The sequence below is a fragment of the Microcaecilia unicolor genome, chromosome 11 (assembly GCF_901765095.1).
Source record: "Microcaecilia unicolor chromosome 11, aMicUni1.1, whole genome shotgun sequence".
NCBI lineage: Eukaryota > Metazoa > Chordata > Amphibia > Gymnophiona > Siphonopidae > Microcaecilia > Microcaecilia unicolor.
This window is the reverse complement of record NC_044041.1, coordinates 104,951,218-104,970,879: the sequence shown is the minus strand read 5'-3', so window position 1 is coordinate 104,970,879 and position 19,662 is coordinate 104,951,218. Positions and strand designations below refer to the sequence as shown.

The following is a 19,662-nucleotide window of genomic DNA, read 5'->3' as shown; positions in this document are numbered from 1 at the left end:
GAAGGGAGACATTAATGTCACGTTTGTGACTGTTTCCTTGTCTGTGCTCACCTAGCCCTCTGGTAGCTGCAATGGACTGTCTGTTTACTGTCACCCGTTCCAGACTTCAACCCAGTTCAGTCCAGATCTTCTGGGCTGCCAGAATTGCTTTTTCCTTGTTTGTACCTGAACAGCACCCATAGTTGCCTTGTGATTGCTGCAGTTGAGCTTTAGCAGATGATGGGCTTTATTAATCACCTAGAAACTTCTGTGTTTGCCTTTGCATCGTCTAAGGTCCCTGGTATGTGGGTGTGCTCTGTGCACTTCTGCCTAGTCCAGTTTTATTCTGAGTTCTTGCCTGGTTCTTGTTTGTTTGTGTGTAGTTAGCTTTGGTTTTATTGTTTAGTTCCTAGTCTTGTTTCTGGTCTGCATTTCCTTGTCTTGTGTCTGTGTTCTTTATTAGTGACTGCTTGGCAGCTTTTAGTCCTGACTCCCTCCTGTCTGTGTTTCTGTCTTAGTGGCTGCCTGGCAGCTTGTAGTCTTGACTCTGTTGTGTGTTTCCTGCTGGTATCCAGTTCCTGCCCAGTCCGGTAAGTCCTGCCGGCCACCTGCACCCAGGGGCTCAACTCCTGGGGAAGGGTGGTCAAGTGCAGGTGAAGTCTTGCTCCAGTCCTGTGTTCCAGTCCAAGTGTTCTTGTCCAGTGTGTTCCTGCTTTGCTTATCCCTGTCTGCAGTCCCTGCTTGTGTGTGTGTTAGCCCATTGCTGGTTGGGGTGGTTTTGCCTGCCACTGCCACTCCTTGGCAGCGGCCAAAGGGCTCACAAACCTAGTTGCTGCTTTGAGACCTGACAATTAGAGAGGATTCATGGAGGTTATTGCTGTAGGCAAATTCTGCCCAAGGAAGAAGAGATGCCCAATTATCGTGTTGATTGTTAACATGCATCCGAAGGAAGCTCTTGAGGGTCTGATTTACCCATTCTACTTGACCATTCATCTGGGGGTGGTAGGCTGAAGAAACGTGAGTGGCGATGCTTAGTGTGGAACATATATGCTTCCAGAACTATGAAGTAAATTGAGGACCCCGGTCACTTAGGATCTGCACCAGGAGTACATGGAGACAGAATGTATGTTGGACAAAGGTTTGTGCCAAGGTTGTAGCAGAAGAAAGAGATGGCATGAGTATAAAATGGACCATCTTGGAAAGGCAATCAACAATCATCTTTGGAAACGAGTAGGCCCGTGATAAAATCGTTTGAAAGCTCCTGCCACAACGCTTGGGGAACAAATAATGGTTGAAGGAGTCCCCAAGGTCTGGTGTAAGAACCCTTGTTTTGGGCACAGGTAGGGCAAGTGTTGACAAATTGCCATATGTCCTGTGCCATGCATGGCCACCAACAGTGTCGTGACACAAGGTGCAAGGTTTTGCGGAATCCTGGGTGCCCAGCCAAATGTGAAGAATGTCCCCACCGAAGGATTGACCATCTGAGTCAGAGTGGCATTGGAGTAGTTCCAGGTGGAGGAGAAAAAACAGTCATGACTACAATACTAGCAAGATTTAGCATGGGTTGAGGCTTGTCGGGTTCTTCTGGTGGGTCAATCAAAAGTTGAAAAGGGCAAAAAACATGTACCATCGAGCCTGTCGAGGGTTCAAGCATTTAGGTCCCTGCAAATATAGGAGATTATTGTGGTCCGTTATAACTGTGACTGGATGGACCGTTCCTTCCAGAAGGTATTGCCACTGTTGCAGAGCCAGTTTTAGTGCTAACAATTCCCGGTCTCCGATTGTATAATTGCATTCCGAAGGGGTGAATTTTTTTGAAAAGAAGAAGCAGGGATGGAGTTTCCCTGCCATGGAGGCCTGTGACAGGATTGTTCCAGCTCCCAGGGAGGGAGACATCAATCTCTAGGGTGAATGGACGTGTTATGTCCGGGCACCGGAGAACAGATGCTGAAAGGAAAGACTGCTTCAGGAGGTTGAAGGCCTGAGAGGCTTCTAGAAACCAGTTTTTAATGTCAGCTCCCTTTTTAATGAGAGCTGTCATGAGGGCAGTGATGAGAGAATATCTGTCTATAAATTGTCTTTAATAATTCGTGAATCCCAGAAAGCGTTGTAAAGGCTGTAGACCCCGAGGCTGAGGCCAGTCTTGGATAGCCTGGAGTTTATCTGGGTCCATTTGTAGACCTGTTGCTGAAATAATGTGCCCTAAAAAGGGAATGAAGGACTAATGGAATGAACACTTCTCAAGTTTGGCAAATAACTGGTTATTTCGGAGTTACCTGAGGGCAGTTTGCACATGAGTCGGATGTTCCTGCGGAGAGACTGAAAAAAAAGTATATTGTCCAGATAGACGATGACAGACAAATATAGGAGATCTCAGAAGATATGGTTGATGAAGCTCTGAAAGACAGTGGGCATATTACATAGGTCGAAGGGCATGTCCTGGTATTTGTAGTGGCCGTCATTTGTATTGAACACATTCTTCCATTCATCTCCACTTTGAATTCGGATTAAGTTGTAGGCCTCACGTAGGTCTAACTTAGTGAAAATCACAGCCCCTTGCAAATGGTCAAATAGCTCAGGTGTAAGCAGAAGGGGATACCAGTTCTTGATGGTGATATCATTTAACCCTCAATAATCTATGCAAGGGCAAAGTGTCCTATCCTTCTTAGAGACAAAGAAAAACCCTGTCCTGGCTGGAGAAGTGGAGGGTCTGATGAATCCTTTTTTTTAGATTCTCCTGGATGTAAGCACTCATGACCTTAGATTCATCTCAGGAGAGGGTATAAACCTGCCCTCTGGGGGCGTTTTCCCTGGAATTAAATCAATAGGACAATTTAAACTCCTGTGGTGAGGTAGGACTTCGGCCTCCTTATTGAAGACATCCTGAAAGTTGGCATATTTGGGTGGTAGGGAAGAGCCCCGGGTGGTGACAGAATAGTGGTAACAGCAACAGTAGGATGTGGTGCAACATGTCCAGACATCTCTAAAAACACCTCAGTCCCCACTTCGCAATGTCATTAGTACCCCAGTCAATCCAGGGGGAGTGCTGATGGAGCCAGGGAAGGCCCAGTACTATAGGATGAATGGATTGGGGAAGAACAAAAAACTGGATGGTCTCATTATGTAAAACCCCAACCTGTAGCTGCAGCAGGATAGAAATTCTACAAACAGACCCAGGGAACACCTCCCCTTGAATAGAAGTCACCCGTAGGGCCGTACCGATGGCCTGAGTGGGAATGTTGCCGCAGCAGGTTAGTATCTATGAAGTTTCCAGCAGCCCCTGAATCAATTAGGGCCAGAGCTTCCACAGTGTCCTCTGCCAACTAAAGGGTGACTGGTAAGGTCAGCAGAGTTTTGGGGAAACTGGAGAACAGGCCCAGGGTCACTTTCTCCAAAGATCCTAGGCCAAAGCATTTCCTGCCTTCTGGGGACACTTGCTAGCAAAGTGGCTGGCTTCTCCTCAATAGATACAGAGGTTATTTTGTCGGCGATGGGCCTTCTCTTTTTCGGATAACCGGTATCGCCCTACCACCATGGGTTCCTCTGATCTATCTGACGGGGAGCAAGGGTCACTGAAAGCGGGGAGCCAGCCAAGGTAGGTTGCACGTTTGTGAGCCCTAGCCTTGAGTATCCAAATCAACATCCGCTTTCAGGCGATTAAGTCATTGAGAGTGGTAGGTGTCTCTCAACCTGCCACCTCATCTTTTATCCTCTCAGCCAGTCCATACCAATTAAGGCTTCTTGGTTCCAGCATAGTTCAGACGCAAGGGTCCAGAAACAGACAGCATAGGCCCCCAAGGTGGGAGTTCCTTGTTAGAGCTGAAGGATCTCACTAGCAGCAGAAGAGAGACGCCCTGGTTCATCAAAAACCATTCTGAATCAACGGAGGAACCCAGAGAGATCAGTGAGAATAAGATCCTGCTGCTCCCACAATGGGAGGCTCAGGCCAGGGCTTGACCCAATAACAATGATATGATGTAAATTACCTTGATGCGGTCAGACAGGAGAGAAGCTGGCTGGAGCTCAAAGTGGATAAGACACTGATTCAGGAATTCACGACAAGCCGCAGGGGATCCGTCAAATATAAGTGGTTCAGGGTACTCGGAGTGGCGCTCACCCGGGGGCAGATGGGAGAGGCTCCCACCTGGGCAACTGCCATTCGCTGCTGTGAACAAAGCATGGTGAGCTGGGACCAAACATCTTGAAGTACTCCTGATAGGTGATGTAGCTGGGTCTGCGGTTGTTGAATGACTTGTGCCAAATCAGGCAAATTAGGCTTGTCTGATGAACTCATGGACTCAGCTAGCTGTCACGGCAAGTGAGCCCTTGAACTGATCTGGAAGACCAGCAGTCGACAAGCCCAGGGCTTCACCTGCAGTGACCACTGTTCCCCAGTGGTTGAGCCCCTGGGTTCTGGCGGCCAACAGGACTTAGAAAGGGTCTGAGCGCTCGAGGGGCTACGGGAGAAAGTGGCTGAAGGCAGAGACTGAGGACAGGACAGACAGTGGCAGAAAGCAACGTCATGTCCAGGCTATAGGTCAAGGCAGATAGGAGGCGAAATCAGGTCCAGGCTACATGTCAAGGCAGTCAGCAGGCAGAAGGCAATGTCAAGACCAGGCTATGGGTCAAGGCAGGCAGTGGGCAGAAGGTGACATCAGGTCCAGGCTACAGGTCAAGGCAGCCAGCGGGCAGAAGGCAGCAAGTCCAGGCTACAGTTCAAGGCAAGCAGCAGAAGATCAAACACCAGAGCTCTCCAAACTGGGTCATAGCTGAGGCTCTGAACCCAGAGGAAGCCCTCCCCTAAGAAGAGAAGGGCATCTGACGTCAGATTGATGTCACATGAAGGCAGAACCCCGGAAGTGCTCCAAATGGCAGAAGCGCAGTCCAAAGGGGAAGAGCGAGCCATGATCACCGGCAGCACAGGGAATTGTGGGAAGACGGCGCCTGGCTGCCCGAGATCACAGAAGCAGCCATGGCAGGGAAGGTAAGGCGGCTAAGGATCCCTGTGTCTCCCACATACTGCCCGGCACTGTGACACAGCCCTTCTGCAATATCACTCACGAAGATGTTAAAAACAACTGGCCTGAGGACCAAACCCTGATAACATTTCTGTTCCTCAGAGCAAGCTCCATTTACCACTACCCTCTGTCTCTTTCCACTTAACCAGTTTTTAACCCAGTCAGTCACTTTAGGTCCCATACCGAGGGCACTCAGTTTATTTATTAGTCACCTGTGAAGGATCGTGTCAAAGGCTTTGCTAAAATCCAAGTACACCACATCTAGTCCCTTCCCACATCCAACTGTTTGGTGGCCCAGTCAAAGAAATCAGATTTGTATGATACAACCCATCTCTAGTGAAGCTATGCTGCCTCGGGTCCTGCAGTCCATTTGATTTGAGAATGTCATGATCTTTTGTTTTAGAAGCGTGACCCACCCTTGTGGATTGCCAGAGGATTTGTAGGAGTACTAAGAGTCAGAGTAGAAAGTTCTGGGTTGTCTCATTTGCAGTGGATCCAGGGCTCAAGATTGGAATTCTTAGGTCTTAAAAGCGGGGCGACAGTAAGGGTTTTCAGGTGGGAACTGGAGCAGGATTCTTTTTAATTTTAATTCTTAATTTCTATGTCATCTAGACATTAACAAAATAGATGGTGCAGTACCAGTAGGTCACACCTATTGATATAGCATTTGCAAGTAGATTTAGAGAGAGTCAAATATTGAAAAAGAAAATTATCATACAAAGGTGGAATACATTTGCCAAAATCTATCCCATTATATTAAATCATATTTAGAGCATCTTTTAAGAGAATATATCCGTTCCTCACTGTCTGCAATCTGAAATAACTGGATGCAATAGAAGGCAAGTTCTCCCAGAACCTAGCAATAATAAATCTAGCAATGAGCAACATCTGAGAGATTAGACTCCTCATTTTAGATGCCACTTGTGCAATTCCCTAATAGCCTGGAAGACCCAGCTCTGGGGAAGGAAACAAATCAAAACAAATGACTCCCAACATTTCAGGGAAGACTCCCCCCACTCAAATTTTGAACCTCGAAACAAGTCCACCAAATAAGCCACATTACATCATAGGTTCCGTATAATGAATTTATTGTGCTTATACCCAAACCCCCAAATTCTATACATGGCGCCTTAAGTTGGGTGTACTAATGGGCCCCTTTTACCAAGCTGTGGCAAAAGGCCTGTGCTGGCATTGGCGTATGTTTTAGACACAAGCGGAGGCCCCCTTTTACAGCTGCGAGTAAAAGGTAGGTCTTGATTTTCTGCAGGAAATGGCCGTGCAGCAAGTAAAGCATTTGCTGTGCAGCTATTTCGGGGGGGAGCTCTTACCGCCACCCATTGAGATGGCGGTAATGGCTCCCGTGCTAACCCTGGTGGACACCAAGCAGCACACTGGCACCGCCCGATTACTGCGGGGTACACACCGGATATGAAGGTGCTCTGTGCTTGGGAAATACTGCTGTGGTAGCCCAGCCGTACTTCCTTTTTAGTGAGTGGTAAGCCCGTGTTGGGCTTACTGTTGCTTTGTAAAAGGGGCCCTAGTTTGGTCATTCTAACTGGATAACGTTCCCACTCCCATGATATGCCCCAGCCCGAAAAAATGTTAACATGGAATACAATTAGCATATGGCTGACAGCCAAATTACTGCAAAATACTTTAATGCAATGTGTGGTAAGCCTTTTTCCCCCATGTTAAGCGCACAGTAATGCTTAACACAGTTCTTTTTCCCTCTTGACTTATTTGTTTTTATGACATTTTCTTTTGAAGCCTTTGGCTGCATTATTTTATTGTTGGTAAAGAAAGGCGGTATATAAACTAATGCATTTTTAAATTAGCTTTTGAGAGCTAACGCCCCCTTCCTCAGGTCAGAACTTTTATTTTTCAACAGTGTCATCTTTTTGCTCATTCTGTTCTGACTTGAGGAAAGGGTGTTGGCTCTCAAAAAATGTATTACGTTAATCCAAACAAAACGTTTCACCTTAAAAGTGTCAATCTTTATTGTGTCCCCTTCTGACAATTTCTAAGGTACTTTAAGTTAAATTGAAGCTTGTCAGCTGGGTGTACGGATGAAGAAGAGGTGGGTGCGGATTTATGTTGCAGTAATGTGAAGACACAAGCAAGTTGCACCGCTGAGGTCACCAACTTTTTATTGAAAAATCATTATTTTTGAATACATATTTAATGAGTGATTCGCATATCAGCACTGGTTTGCTAACAAGATTGATTACATTTACTACTTGGTGGGAGCGAAGGGACTATACTGTTTGAGTCTACCGCATAATAAAAAAAAACATTTCCTGTTTTTTGCGGATAGTACAATTTTTATTTTTGTGCATTCAAGGGAACTGACGCAGCAACCGTGCTACTATATTTTGTTACCACGCATTTGGTTTCCTACTGTACCTACTGTACCTTAAAATTGCAAAGCGGAGATAAGGAGGGCAAAAAAGGACTTTGAGAAGAAATTAGCGTTGGAAGCAAAAATACATAGTAAAAATTTTTTTAGATACATTAAAAGCAGGAAACCGGCCAAAGAGTCGGTTGGGCCGCTGGACGAAAATGGTGTTAAAGGGGCGATCAAGGAGGACAAAGCTGTAGCGGAGAAATTAAATGAATTCTTTGCTTCGGTCTTCACCGAGGAGGATTTGGGGGGGACACCGGTGCCGGAAAGAATATTTGAAGCGGGGGAGTCGGAGAAACTAAACAAATTCTCTGTAACCTTGGAGGATATAATGGGTCAGTTCAGCAAGCTGAAGAGTAGTAAATCACCGGGACCTGATGGTATTCATCCCAGAATATTAATAGAACTAAAAAATGAACTTGCGGAGCTACTGTTAGAAATATGCAATCTGTCCCTAAAATCGAGTGTAGTACCGGAAGACTGGAGGGTAGCCAATGTTACTCCGATTTTTAAGAAGGGTTCCAGAGGAGATCCGGGAAATTATAGACCGGTGAGTCTGACTTCGGTGCCGGGCAAGATGGTGGAGGCTATTATTAAGAATAAAATTGCAGAGCATATACAAAAACATGGACTGATGAGACAAAGTCAGCATGGATTTAGTGAAGGGAAGTCTTGCCTCACCAATCTAATGCATTTTTTTGAGGGGGTAAGCAAACATGTGGACAATGGGGAGCCGGTTGATATTGTATATCTGGATTTTCAGAAGGCGTTTGACAAAGTGCCGCACGAAAGACTCCTGAAGAAATTGCAGAGTCATGGAATCGGAGGTAGGGTATTATTATGGATTAAGAACTGGTTGAAAGATAGGAAGCAGAGAGTAGGATTACGTGGCCAGTATTCTCAGTGGAAGAGGGTAGTTAGTGGGGTCCCGCAGGGGTCTGTGCTGGGTCCGTTGCTTTTTAATGTATTTATAAATGACCTAGAGATGGGAATAACTAGTGAGGTAATTAAATTCGCCGATGACACAAAATTATTCAGGGTCGTCAAGTCGCAGGAGGAATGTGAACGATTACAGGAGGACCTTGCGAGACTGGGAGAATGGGCGTGCAAGTGGCAGATGAAGTTCAATGTTGACAAGTGCAAAGTGATGCATGTGGGTAAGAGGAACCCGAATTATAGCTACGTCTTGCAAGGTTCCGCGTTAGGAGTTACGGATCAAGAAAGGGATCTGGGTGTCGTCGTCGATGATACGCTGAAACCTTCTGCTCAGTGTGCTGCTGCGGCTAGGAAAGCGAATAGAATGTTGGGTGTTATTAGGAAGGGTATGGAGTCCAGGTGTGCGGATGTCATAATGCCGTTGTATCGCTCCATGGTGCGACCGCACCTGGAGTATTGTGTTCAGTACTGGTCTCCGTATCTCAAAAAAGATATAGTAGAATTGGAAAAGGTACAGCGAAGGGCGACGAAAATGATAGTGGGGATGGGACGACTTTCCTATGAAGAGAGGCTGAGAAGGCTAGGGCTTTTCAGCTTGGAGAAGAGACGGCTGAGGGGAGTTATGATAGAAGTGTATAAAATAATGAGTGGAATGGATCGGGTGGATGTGAAGCGACTGTTCACGCTATCCAAAAATACTAGGACTAGAGGGCATGAGTTGAAGCTACAGTGTGGTAAATTTAAAACGAATCGGAGAAAATTTTTCTTCACCCAACGTGTAATTAGACTCTGGAATTCGTTGCCGGAGAACGTGGTACGGGCGGTTAGCTTGACGGAGTTTTAAAAAGGGGTTAGATAGATTCCTAAAGGACAAGTCCATAGACCGCTATTAAATGGACTTGGAAAAATTCCGCATTTTTAGGTATAACTTGTCTGGAATGTTTTTACGTTTGGGGAGCGTGCCAGGTGCCCTTGACCTGGATTGGCCACTGTCGGTGACAGGATGCTGGGCTAGATGGACCTTTGGTCTTTCCCAGTATGGCACTACTTATGTACTTATGTACTTATACATTAACCCATTAATTAACATGTGTTAAGTTGACGTTAGGGCACGTTAAAAATTTTCAACATGCATATTTTTTCAAATAAAAAAAATGTGAGAACACCCACACCCACACCCACACATCAGAAAATCTGGGAAATAAAAGACAGAACAAACAAAAATATTTGCCCCGTTGTGCCTTCCTCCCTAGTAAGTAACTGGGTTACTGTGAGCGAATCAGGGTGTAGCTGTCCCTGTTCAGCAGCAGGTGGAACCCAGGAGCTGCTTCTGTTGTTTCTCTCTTCCCGCAGCTCCTCCCCTTGCAGATTGCAGGAAGATCCCAGCTTCCTGCAGATTCTCAGACCTGACAGCTACAACCTCTTGATTTTTTTGCTTCTGATTACTGGAAACCCTCGGAGGGCAATACCAGCAGAAATTAGAGTGCCATGGGGACGCGGGACGATGAATACGACTATTTGTTTAAAGGTGAGTGGATGCTGCTGCTTTCTTCTCCGGGAAGTGTAGCAAAATGGTTCACATGATGGGTGAGGAGCTGATGCTGCACTTTAGCAGTGAACCCCAGCCCCCTCCCATCCCCCTCTCTCAGCACTGCGGATGCGCCTTCATAGACTCCCCCAACCTCAGCCTCTCATCCATTCCATTCTGGCTCTTCTGCCTGTAGATTTCCCATTAGCTTCACTGTGAAGCGTTGAAGGACAAGGGACACATTTCAGCCTCATAGACGATTTTTCCGTGTCTGCTTGGGGATATACTGCCAGCTCTTTGTTTTACTACTGCTACTTCTTATTTCTAGGCACAGCCATTGCATGGGTAGTGGGACCCTAAGTGAACCTTCATCCTTACCCCCCTCCCCAATAACTTTCAGCCCCTTAGGCTGCAGCTCCCCCCACTTCCAAGACTGTGATAATTAAAACAATGACCATCACACAAAAATTCTATAAGAATACAGGTTAAAGTATGTGGGGATGGTTCTTTGCATATATATGGCTGTCAGGACCTATTGTTTTACTGTGCTGTTATTACCCTTTGCTGCCCCCCCCCCCCCCCCCAGGAAGTTGCCACTCTAGGCAATCACCTTATCTTGCCTGATGTTCGGGCTGGCCCTGTTTTTAAGGCGTGTTTAGATAGATGTGGGGCTGTACAAGACACACAGAAGCGACAATCCTTGCTTCATGGAAGTTATAGTCTACAGGGGCAGTGAAACACCTTTTTGGTTGGAGGGACCAAACAAACCAATGTCAGGCCCAGCCCCCAAGCTCTCTAGTTGCTGATGTTGTGTTGGGCAAAATATTGGTTGGGCCATGGCCCCATTGGCCTGTGCCGTTCCTCAGCTTACAGACTGGCAAAATAAAAAAGAAGCTTTATCAAATAGGTGAAGAGGGGGTTCTAGGGAGGTGTTGAGTGATTAATTCTTGTAGGAGGCTTGGGACATGCAGACAGCAGTGGCCACTGTAAGCTTCCCTGTTAATGGATGAAAGAGAAAGCCCAGAGCTGAGCCTCCAGCGGGCTCAAGAAGCAGGCTGAGTGGAGCTGCCAGGCTCAAGATGGCAGGGTTTTTATTTATTTAGATTTTGCTCACACCTTTTTTCAGGAGTAGCTCAAGGTGAGTTACATTCAGGTACTCTGGATATTTATCTGTCCCAGGAGGGCTCACAATCTAAGTTTGTACCTGAGGCAATTTTTAGAATGGAGAGTGCATTTTAATAGTGCAGGAATCATGCCTTTCATCCAATTACTAATGGGTTTTATTTCTATTCTTGGCATTTATAGCCTGCTTCTATAATTAGAGAGTCTAAGCGGGTTACAAAAGATGAAGTACAAAAACGAAAACAAAAAAGAACTACAATATTACATATTAGATATTTGTTAAATAGATGAGTTTTCAGTGCTTTACGAACACAAAAAATAACCAGAAAGTGTACGAACTTCATTTAAAACTCTTTTGTAAGGTACTTTCTTTGCTGTTGGAAATGTCAACAATAGAGTAGAATTCTCATGAAACACTGGACACGTTAATAAATGAGTATGAAAAACAGAACAATAACCATGCAAAATTTTAAACACCATACAGGCAATCTTAAATTCAACACACGCATGAAATGACAGCAGTGCAAGCCTTTCAGCAGAGGAATTACGTGATCAAATCTTGAGTAATTAAATATTAATTTTGCTGCAACATTCTGCAAAAGTTGCAACGTACTAGCTAAATTAGAATGTAAACTAACATACAAAGCATTACAATAACGGGGACAAAATGATTTCTTACACAATCATTTGAAAATGACCAGGAGATAAAATGTGCCTGGTTCTAAAGACAAAAATAGCCTGGAACTGATATTCAAAAGTACTTACCGCCCAGTGATTCCCCAACCTATCCTGGGGGAACTCCAAACAGGTTTTCAGGATAGCCACATTGAATATGCATGAGATCGATTTGCATACACAGCCTCTTTGGAGAGGTTTGGGAATCCCTGAACTACCCATACAGTGGCAGCCACTGTGCAGATAATTAGAATCTTTGTATAAACTGCCTTTGTCCAAAGGGAATACAGCAAAACATAATAAAAAAACATAAAGACATCATCAAACAAAGAGAAATCTCTGAGGTAATGTTGAAATGTCAAGCAATTACAATTCTAAAAGTTCAAACCAGAAGCAAAATCAAAGAGGCACAAAGCAAGTCGGACAGAACAAATAGTCTCTCAAATTCTTCTTAAAGGAAGTCAACTGTGAATCAATCACAGATGTGTAAGTAACTGCAGTTTATACAAATGACAATATTTCACTGGTAACCACTTTGAACGTTTGAAATAAACTGTCACATGCTCTGACCTAGACAACCCAAATAGTACGCAGTGCTGAGTTTTGCGTTACTTGAAGTGCCTGAACACAATAATTCAGCAATCCCCAGATAAAGTATATGTTCTGCTCTGAATTTTCAGAGGCACCCTCTGGAGAGTGCTGCTGAAACATTTTACAACACAAACACTGAAGCACAAACAACACACATCAAAGTGAGCGATGGGTGGCAGAAGATCGTTAATATATTCCCAGCAAAAGTGACCTGACACGGACCGTGTTTCAGCTCATAGGCCTGCATCGGGATCAAGAAACATCTGGATGTTAATTTGTGCAATATAAGATGTGTAGAACGTCAAAACAAGTGCAATCCAATCTTTAAAAAGACGTGTGCAACTTATGTAGTCACTGAACGCCGTCTGTGAAAGTGACAGCATTGATAAAAGAAAGGCACCCACCAAACAGGGAGAGTTTCTTTTATCAATGCTGTCACTTTCACAGACGGCGTTCAGTGACTACATTTTTTTTTATTTATTTTTGTTACATTTGTACCCCGCACTTTCCCACTCATGGTAGGCTCAATGCAGCAGGCAATGGAGGGTTAAGTGACTTGCCCAGAGTCACAAGGAGCTGCCTGTGCCGGGAATCAAACTCAGTTCCTCAGGACCAAAGTCCACCACCCTAACCACTAGGCCACTCTTCCACATAAGTTGCACACGTCTTTTTAAAGATTGGATTGCCCTTGTTTTGACATTCTACACATCTTATATTGCACAAATTAACATCCAGATGTTTCTTGACCCCTGACGCAGGCCTACAAGCTGAAACACGGTCCGTGTCAGGTCACTTTTGCTGTGAATATATTAAAGATCTTCTACCACCCCATCGCTCACTTCGTTGTGTGTTGTTTGTACTATCTGGCGAGCACCGAGGCAGAGCAAGGGCATTCAGCCTGTTTCTGTAGTTAGCTGGTGCTATTCAGTCACTATCCTTGTACCTGTGCAGTTTATTTTAGGAGAGCAAAATGTCCCAAATTAAACCGTATAGTTACACAGATAAAACTAGATTCTATAAATGGCACCAAAAAAATATAAGCGCTGAGTACATTTGGGAAGCTCGCCAGGTGTCCTTGGCCTGGATTGGCCGTTGTCGTGGACAGGATGCTGGGCTCGATGGACCCTTGGTCTTTTCCCAGTGTGGCATTACTTATGTACTTATGTAAGTGCTATTCTATAAAGGATCCGTGCCCTTTATAAACTAGTAGTTGTTCGCATAGATGGCGCCTAACTTAAGGCGTTGACAGTTATGCCTGCTGAAAGCAGGCATAAATGCTGGTGCGTAAGGAGCCTTTTTACTAAGCTGCAGTAAAAAGTGGCCTGTAGTAGTGCGAACTGGTCTTTTGGGCGCGTGCCAGGCCATTTTTTACCGCATCTAGGAAAAAGGGCCTTTTTTTTTTAAAGGGCTGGAAAATGGACGTGTGCTCCAATTGACACCAGCACGTGTCCATTTTCAGCCTGAGACCTTACCACCACCCACTGACCTTGCAGTAAGGTCTCATGCGCTACCCAGGCGGTAAAGCATGCAGCACGCACCAACTACCGTTTACCGCCAGGTAGGTGCTCTGTGGTAGAAACTAGAAACTATTTTCTACCGCGTTTTCAGCTTACACCAAATCTGGAATTACTGCCCAGGGCAGGCGGTAGCGCTGATTTGGCGTGCGTAGGCTCTTACGTGCCTTTTGTAAAAGGGCCTCTTAGGTGCCAATTATGTCTATTTTGTAACAATGCATGTAAATACATTTCAACTTTATTTGATAAACTGCCCCTTAAATTATTATATCTAAGCAGTTTACATTACCACGATAAATTAAAAAAAAAGAAGACACAAGGAAAGCCTACATTTCAATATGTCAGTTAACACAAATCAAACGCTAACCCACTATCGGTTTCAGACCCACTAAGGCTGTTCAATGACTTTTCAGTTCTGGAAGGAAAAAGGCCTCAAAGAGCTCTCTAATATGCCATCTTTAGCAGAGCTTAACGGATCCATTTAATCCTCTCTTCATCATCGGCCTAAAAAAACCTTCCAAGTATTTTAGTGTTCAAAAATTAAATCTTTATATTATTCTTTCTTTTATGCTTACTATTTCCTGCCAAAGATTAGTATTTGCAAGACTCACTTTAACTTAATTCTTAGCAGGTACAATCTATCAGCTTTTTTAGAGTACTAGTAGTGTACTTAAAGCACTTATCTTTTCTGTGTCTAAATCACAGGTCGACTGCATTCATCTGTCTTAACAGCACTCAATATTCCCTGTGCTGTGAGGTGCCCTCTTCTCCTTTCTGCCTCCAAGAATATGTCAGTTAATACAAACACACGCACACACATATAAACAATAACAAGAAACAAAAGGAGGCGAGGAGATATCAACTCGATGGATTGTCACAAACATCCCCTCAATGCCCAGAATGACAATTTAGAGAGAAGTGGTTTAATAATTCAAGAGATGAGACAGTTACATATTAAAATTTTTTAGAGGCCTTTTTATTAAAAGTTCAAGTCAATGTTACAAAGCTCAAACAGGAGCCTCTAATTTTTAGAGAGATATATAACCCCCCCCCCCCCCACTTGTTCCCCAATCCCCTCCCTCCTCCACTGTACTATGAAGTAAAAGAAATGGTCAATGAATGTCTATAAACAAATTCTGTGAGACAGTTACATACTTAAATGCCGTGGCCAGCATTAAAAAAAAAAATGCTGACTGTACTATTTGGATATTGATCCGCCTATGTTTTATCGTTCTTAATATATCAGAATCAAAATTACTTATAGTTTTGCTGTGGTTATGGCCTCTCTTCAGCTGATTGTACTGTATTCATGCTTTGGGCGTAGCAGGATACTGCAGTCTCCTCCCCTGTGGTCTCTGTTCAGTTGTTTGATCTGTATTTATAGCTTGAGTGTCTCAATTTGCCATTCTCTCCTCATGTGGTTGGAGTGTAGTGGAACAGTAACCTAATGGTAGAGCAGGGAAGCCTAGTTCAAATCCCACTGCTGCTCCTTGTGATGTTGAGCAAGTCACTTAACCCTCTGTTGATTCAGGTACAAAATTTAGATTGTGAGCCCTCAAAGGATAGGGGAATACCTAGTGCACTTGAATGTCACTCGCTTTTGAGCTTACTAAAAAAGGTGAGAGCAAAATCTCTTCCCTTCCTTCATAGCTGTCTGTTTGTGCTGTATTCATATCTTAGGTGTCTCAAGTTATGACTTTCTTCTCCTTTCTCTTCATGCTGTATTCAAACTTGGAGCATAGTGAGGTGCTTCTGTCTCCACCTCAAGGTCTCACTTCAGTTATTGCAACTTAATGAGGATATTACTAGGGATGTCTCTGATTGTGGTACCGGTCACAATTCATTCCACTTTGTGTGCTGCAGCTAGTGAGGGGCTGGGGTGTACAGTAGGATTACAGTAGTAAAAAACTGAAGGGGATGTGAGCGGAGAGCTGTTGCATACCAGGGGAAATAAACTTTCCCATTTCCTGCTTCCGGAGTTTCCTTCCTTTCTCTTGGTCTCTCCCATTCAAAATTCTCCTCAGTATTGTAGCCATTTTTGCTTTAATTCAGTCTTCCCTGTTTGTTGAATTATCCTTTAAATAGTCGGGGGAAATTTTGAACATGTGGTAATGGTGCTGAACGCTTGGAGAATAGGTATGGACTGCTTAAATTTTTTTTACCAGACTGAATATTGGAGCCTCAGCTTTTTTTCTGTAGGTGTTGATAATAGAACACCTGACTTGGGGATCAAAGCTGCCATGAATGTACTGAGCTGACTTTTTGTCTCCTTCTAGATGTAATTTCTGCCTTACATGTATCAATATGATTCCTGCGTGTGCTCCAGTGCAGGTCTGCTCCTTAGCTGTGTATTCACACTTTACATGTGCTGGTTTTGAATGATTTTCTGCTGAAAATCTGCTCTTTGGTTTTCCATGCTCTATCTAGGCTGTACAGGTACATTTTTCAAACTGCATGAGTTGGAACAAAGTCCACTGTTGTAGAGTTCCCAGAGACTTTGCATCAGTTTTCAAAGAGAAAGGCTATGTACAGTTTACCTCAGAATTCTCTGAGGTTTCAAAATACCCTTGTAATTTCCACCTACATTTGCAAGTGATTTTTCCATGGAAAAATCCACATACCGAAAAGGTGATGGATGCATGGAACAACTTCCCAGTGGAGGTAGTGGAGACAAAAACAGTAACAGAATTGAAGAAGACCTGAGATAAACAGAAGAGATCTCTGAGCTGGGTGAAGCAAGGATCTTCCATGTTTGTGAAACAGCGTGATAAAAATTTCACTGTGGATAAGCAGGATAGCAAGCCCTCTCATATCTGTGAGAACTTGTATCCTGCTGTTTATGGAGAACAGCTGCTACAGGTATATTTTCCTGTGTCCCTTCCCATTTTTTACCTCATAGTCTGTGGCACTAACCTTCTGGGTAACTACCCAGGGACCCCTCCAGCGGGCCGCAAAATGCTTAGAGTCCGACGGCACCAGGACCAGGACTTTTTGTCTGACCTGCAACTCCCTTTCCTGAGAGTTTCTATCATATAGAGCTTTCTGTTTGGCCAGGCTATGGGATAAATTGGTCTGTGCCAACTGGGTTATACATGGGAGATGCTGCGTTATACCTATTAAGAGATTATGTTTTGGGTCTCACTTTCCTCCTGTCCCCATTCCCCCCTCAACCTGTCCAATAGGCTTTTTGGGGCCTTCCCCTATAAAATCTCAAAAGGGCTTACCCCCAGTGAGGTCTGGCTATTCTCCCGTGCTGCAAATAAGGCTAAAGGGGAACACGTGATCCAAATTTTGCATATTGCCCCATGGGGTATATTTTAGCCTAGACAAGGGTTTTATTAAACCAGAAATGGCGATCGCCATTATGGAATAATGTAAGCCACATTGAGCCTGCAAAAAGGTGGGATAATGTGGGATACAAATGTAATAAATAAATTTAATTAATTAAAATGTTCAACTAAACCTTTGGACTGTGGGTGGTAAGAGGCAGTCCTGAGGTGTTGCATGCCAAAAGCAGCCCAAAACTGTTTAAGGGTGTGCGGCATAAAGTTGGAGCCCTGGTCGGTAATGACCACCATAGGGAGACCCTGACCTGATAGAACAATTTTAACAGCTCACAAGCTATTACCTTAGCAGTTTATTCTTTAAAGCCACCGCTCAAAGAAAGTGGGTAGCATAGAGGCATATTGTCAGTCTAAGTGCTTTGAAAATGAGCCCCATGGAGGGGCATAATCGAATGAAAACGTCTATCTCCGTGGGCGTTTATCTCCGAGAACGGGTCCGTGAAGGGGCGGACCGAACCGTATTTTCGAAAAAAATAGACGTCCATGTTTTATTCAACAATATGTGAGCTGGGCGTTTTTGTTTTTCAGCGATAATGGAAAATGAAAGCGCCTAGCTCAAAAACGAATAAATCCAAGGCATTTGTTCGTGGGAGGGGCCAGGATTCGTAGTGCACTGGTCCCCCTCACATGCCAGGACACCAACCGGGCACCCTAGGGGGCACTTTTACAAAAACAAAACAAAAGGTAAAAGAGCTCCCAGGTGCATAGCACCCTTCCCTTGGGTGTTGAGCCCCCCAAATCCCCCTCAAAACCCACTGCCCACAAGTCTACACCATTACTATAGCCCTAAGGGGTGAAGGGGGCACATACATGTGGGTACAGTGGGTTTGGGGGGCGGTGTGGAGGGCTCTCATTTACCAGCACAAGTGTAACAGGTGGGGGGGGGGATGGGCCTGGGTCTACCTGCCTGACGTCCACTGCACCCCCTAATAACTGCTCCAGTGACCTGCATACTGCTGCCAGGGTGGTGGGTATGACATATGAGGGTGAACATAAAAAGTTGTGAAACGGCATATTTTTGTGGTGGGAGGGGGTTTGTGACCACTGGGGGAGTCAGGGGAGGTCATCCCCGACTCCCTCCAGTGGTCATCTGGTCATTTAGGGCACTTTTTGGGGCCCTATTCGTGGAAAAACAGGGTCCAGGAAAAGTGCCCTAAATTTTCGCTAAAAACGCATATTTATTTTCCATTATCGGCGAAAGGTGCCTATCTCTGATCGGCCGATAACCACGCCCCAGTTCCGCCTTCACCACACCTTTGACACGCCCCCATCAACTTTGTCCGCATCCGCGACGGAGTGCAGTTGAAAACGTCCAAATTCGGCTTTCGATTATACCGCTTTATTCGTTTTTGTGAGATAAACGTCTATCTCCCGATTTGGGTCGCAATATAGGCGTTTTTCTTTTTCAATTATAAGCTGGATAGTCTATTAAGGTGAGAATAAAACTATGCCCTGGGGAGTCCTATCTAGTCCTATTTATATGCGCTAGGGGACAGGGGCCCAATTGAGCAACCTTCCACTTTGCGTCAAGGCAATAGGCATACCCATAGCGAGCGTAGACATTGGGCAAAGAATTTAGAACAAGTTAGAACCTCTAATAGAATGCCCTGGGAGTCTGGCAAGCTAGGCAGGCTTTTTTCCTCCTTTAAGGAAGAGCAATTTGCAGACCCATCCCTAAAATATGCTTTTCTTAAAACTGATACCTGGGAGCCAGAAAAGGGAGCTAGTTTTGTGAGAAAAAGAAGGGTCTGTTGTATAGAGAAACCACAGGGAGTAGGGATGGCAGGCAGAGATCCCAACTGGTGGTTCCCCGGGACTTCAGGTCTCTGATACTACAGACTGCACATGAGCATCCTCTGATGCGTCACCGAGAGGAGGGTAGTATGCTTGACCAGATTCTCACTAGATTCTATTGGCCAGGCATATATGCTGATGTGCAGCAACACTGTAAAACCTATCCTTGGTGCCAAAATCCAATACCCCCTAGAGCTCCTTTGGTTCCCTTATCAGCTGTGGAGGAGGCTATCGGCCTTATTTTCGAAAGTGATGGGCGCCCGTATTTCGACCCAAATCAGGAGATGGGTGCCCATCTCGCAAAGGCGCCAAATCGGTATAATCGAAAGCCGATTTTGGGCGTCTTCAACTGCACTCCGTCGCGGGAATGAACAAAGTTGACGGGGGCGTGTCGGAGGCATGGTGAAGGCAGGACTGAGGCATGTTTATCGGCCGAGGAGAGATGGGCGCCCTCGGCTGATAAAAAAAGAAAGGCGTTTTTACCGTGAATTTGGGTCACTTTTTTTTTACCCTTTTTTTCACGAAGTCCCAAAAAAGTGCCCTAAATGACCAGATGACCACCGGAGGGAATCGGGGATCACACCCCTGACTCCCCCAGTGGTCACCAAAAAAAAACAACTTTAGCAACTTTTTTTTCCAGCCATCTTTCTCATAGAAACAACCAATTTTGGACGTCCTTAACTGCCCATTGCAGAAACGTCCAAATTTTGGACGTCCTCAACTGCCCCATCACAGAAATGTCCAAATTTTGGACATCCTC

General features: G+C 44.9%; 1 protein-coding gene across 1 annotated transcript in view; it reads left to right on the top strand.

Moving 5' to 3' along the window:
* Positions 1-9,693: 9,693 nt before the first annotated feature.
* The window catches only part of LOC115480275 (ras-related protein Rab-11B), a 73,387-nt gene continuing 63,418 nt past the window's right edge, over positions 9,694-19,662 (top strand). The window contains exon 1 of the mRNA XM_030218822.1: positions 9,694-9,862. Coding sequence (XP_030074682.1) covers positions 9,823-9,862 — 40 coding nt within the window. The 5' untranslated portion in view covers positions 9,694-9,822. The remainder of the gene's footprint in view (positions 9,863-19,662) is intronic.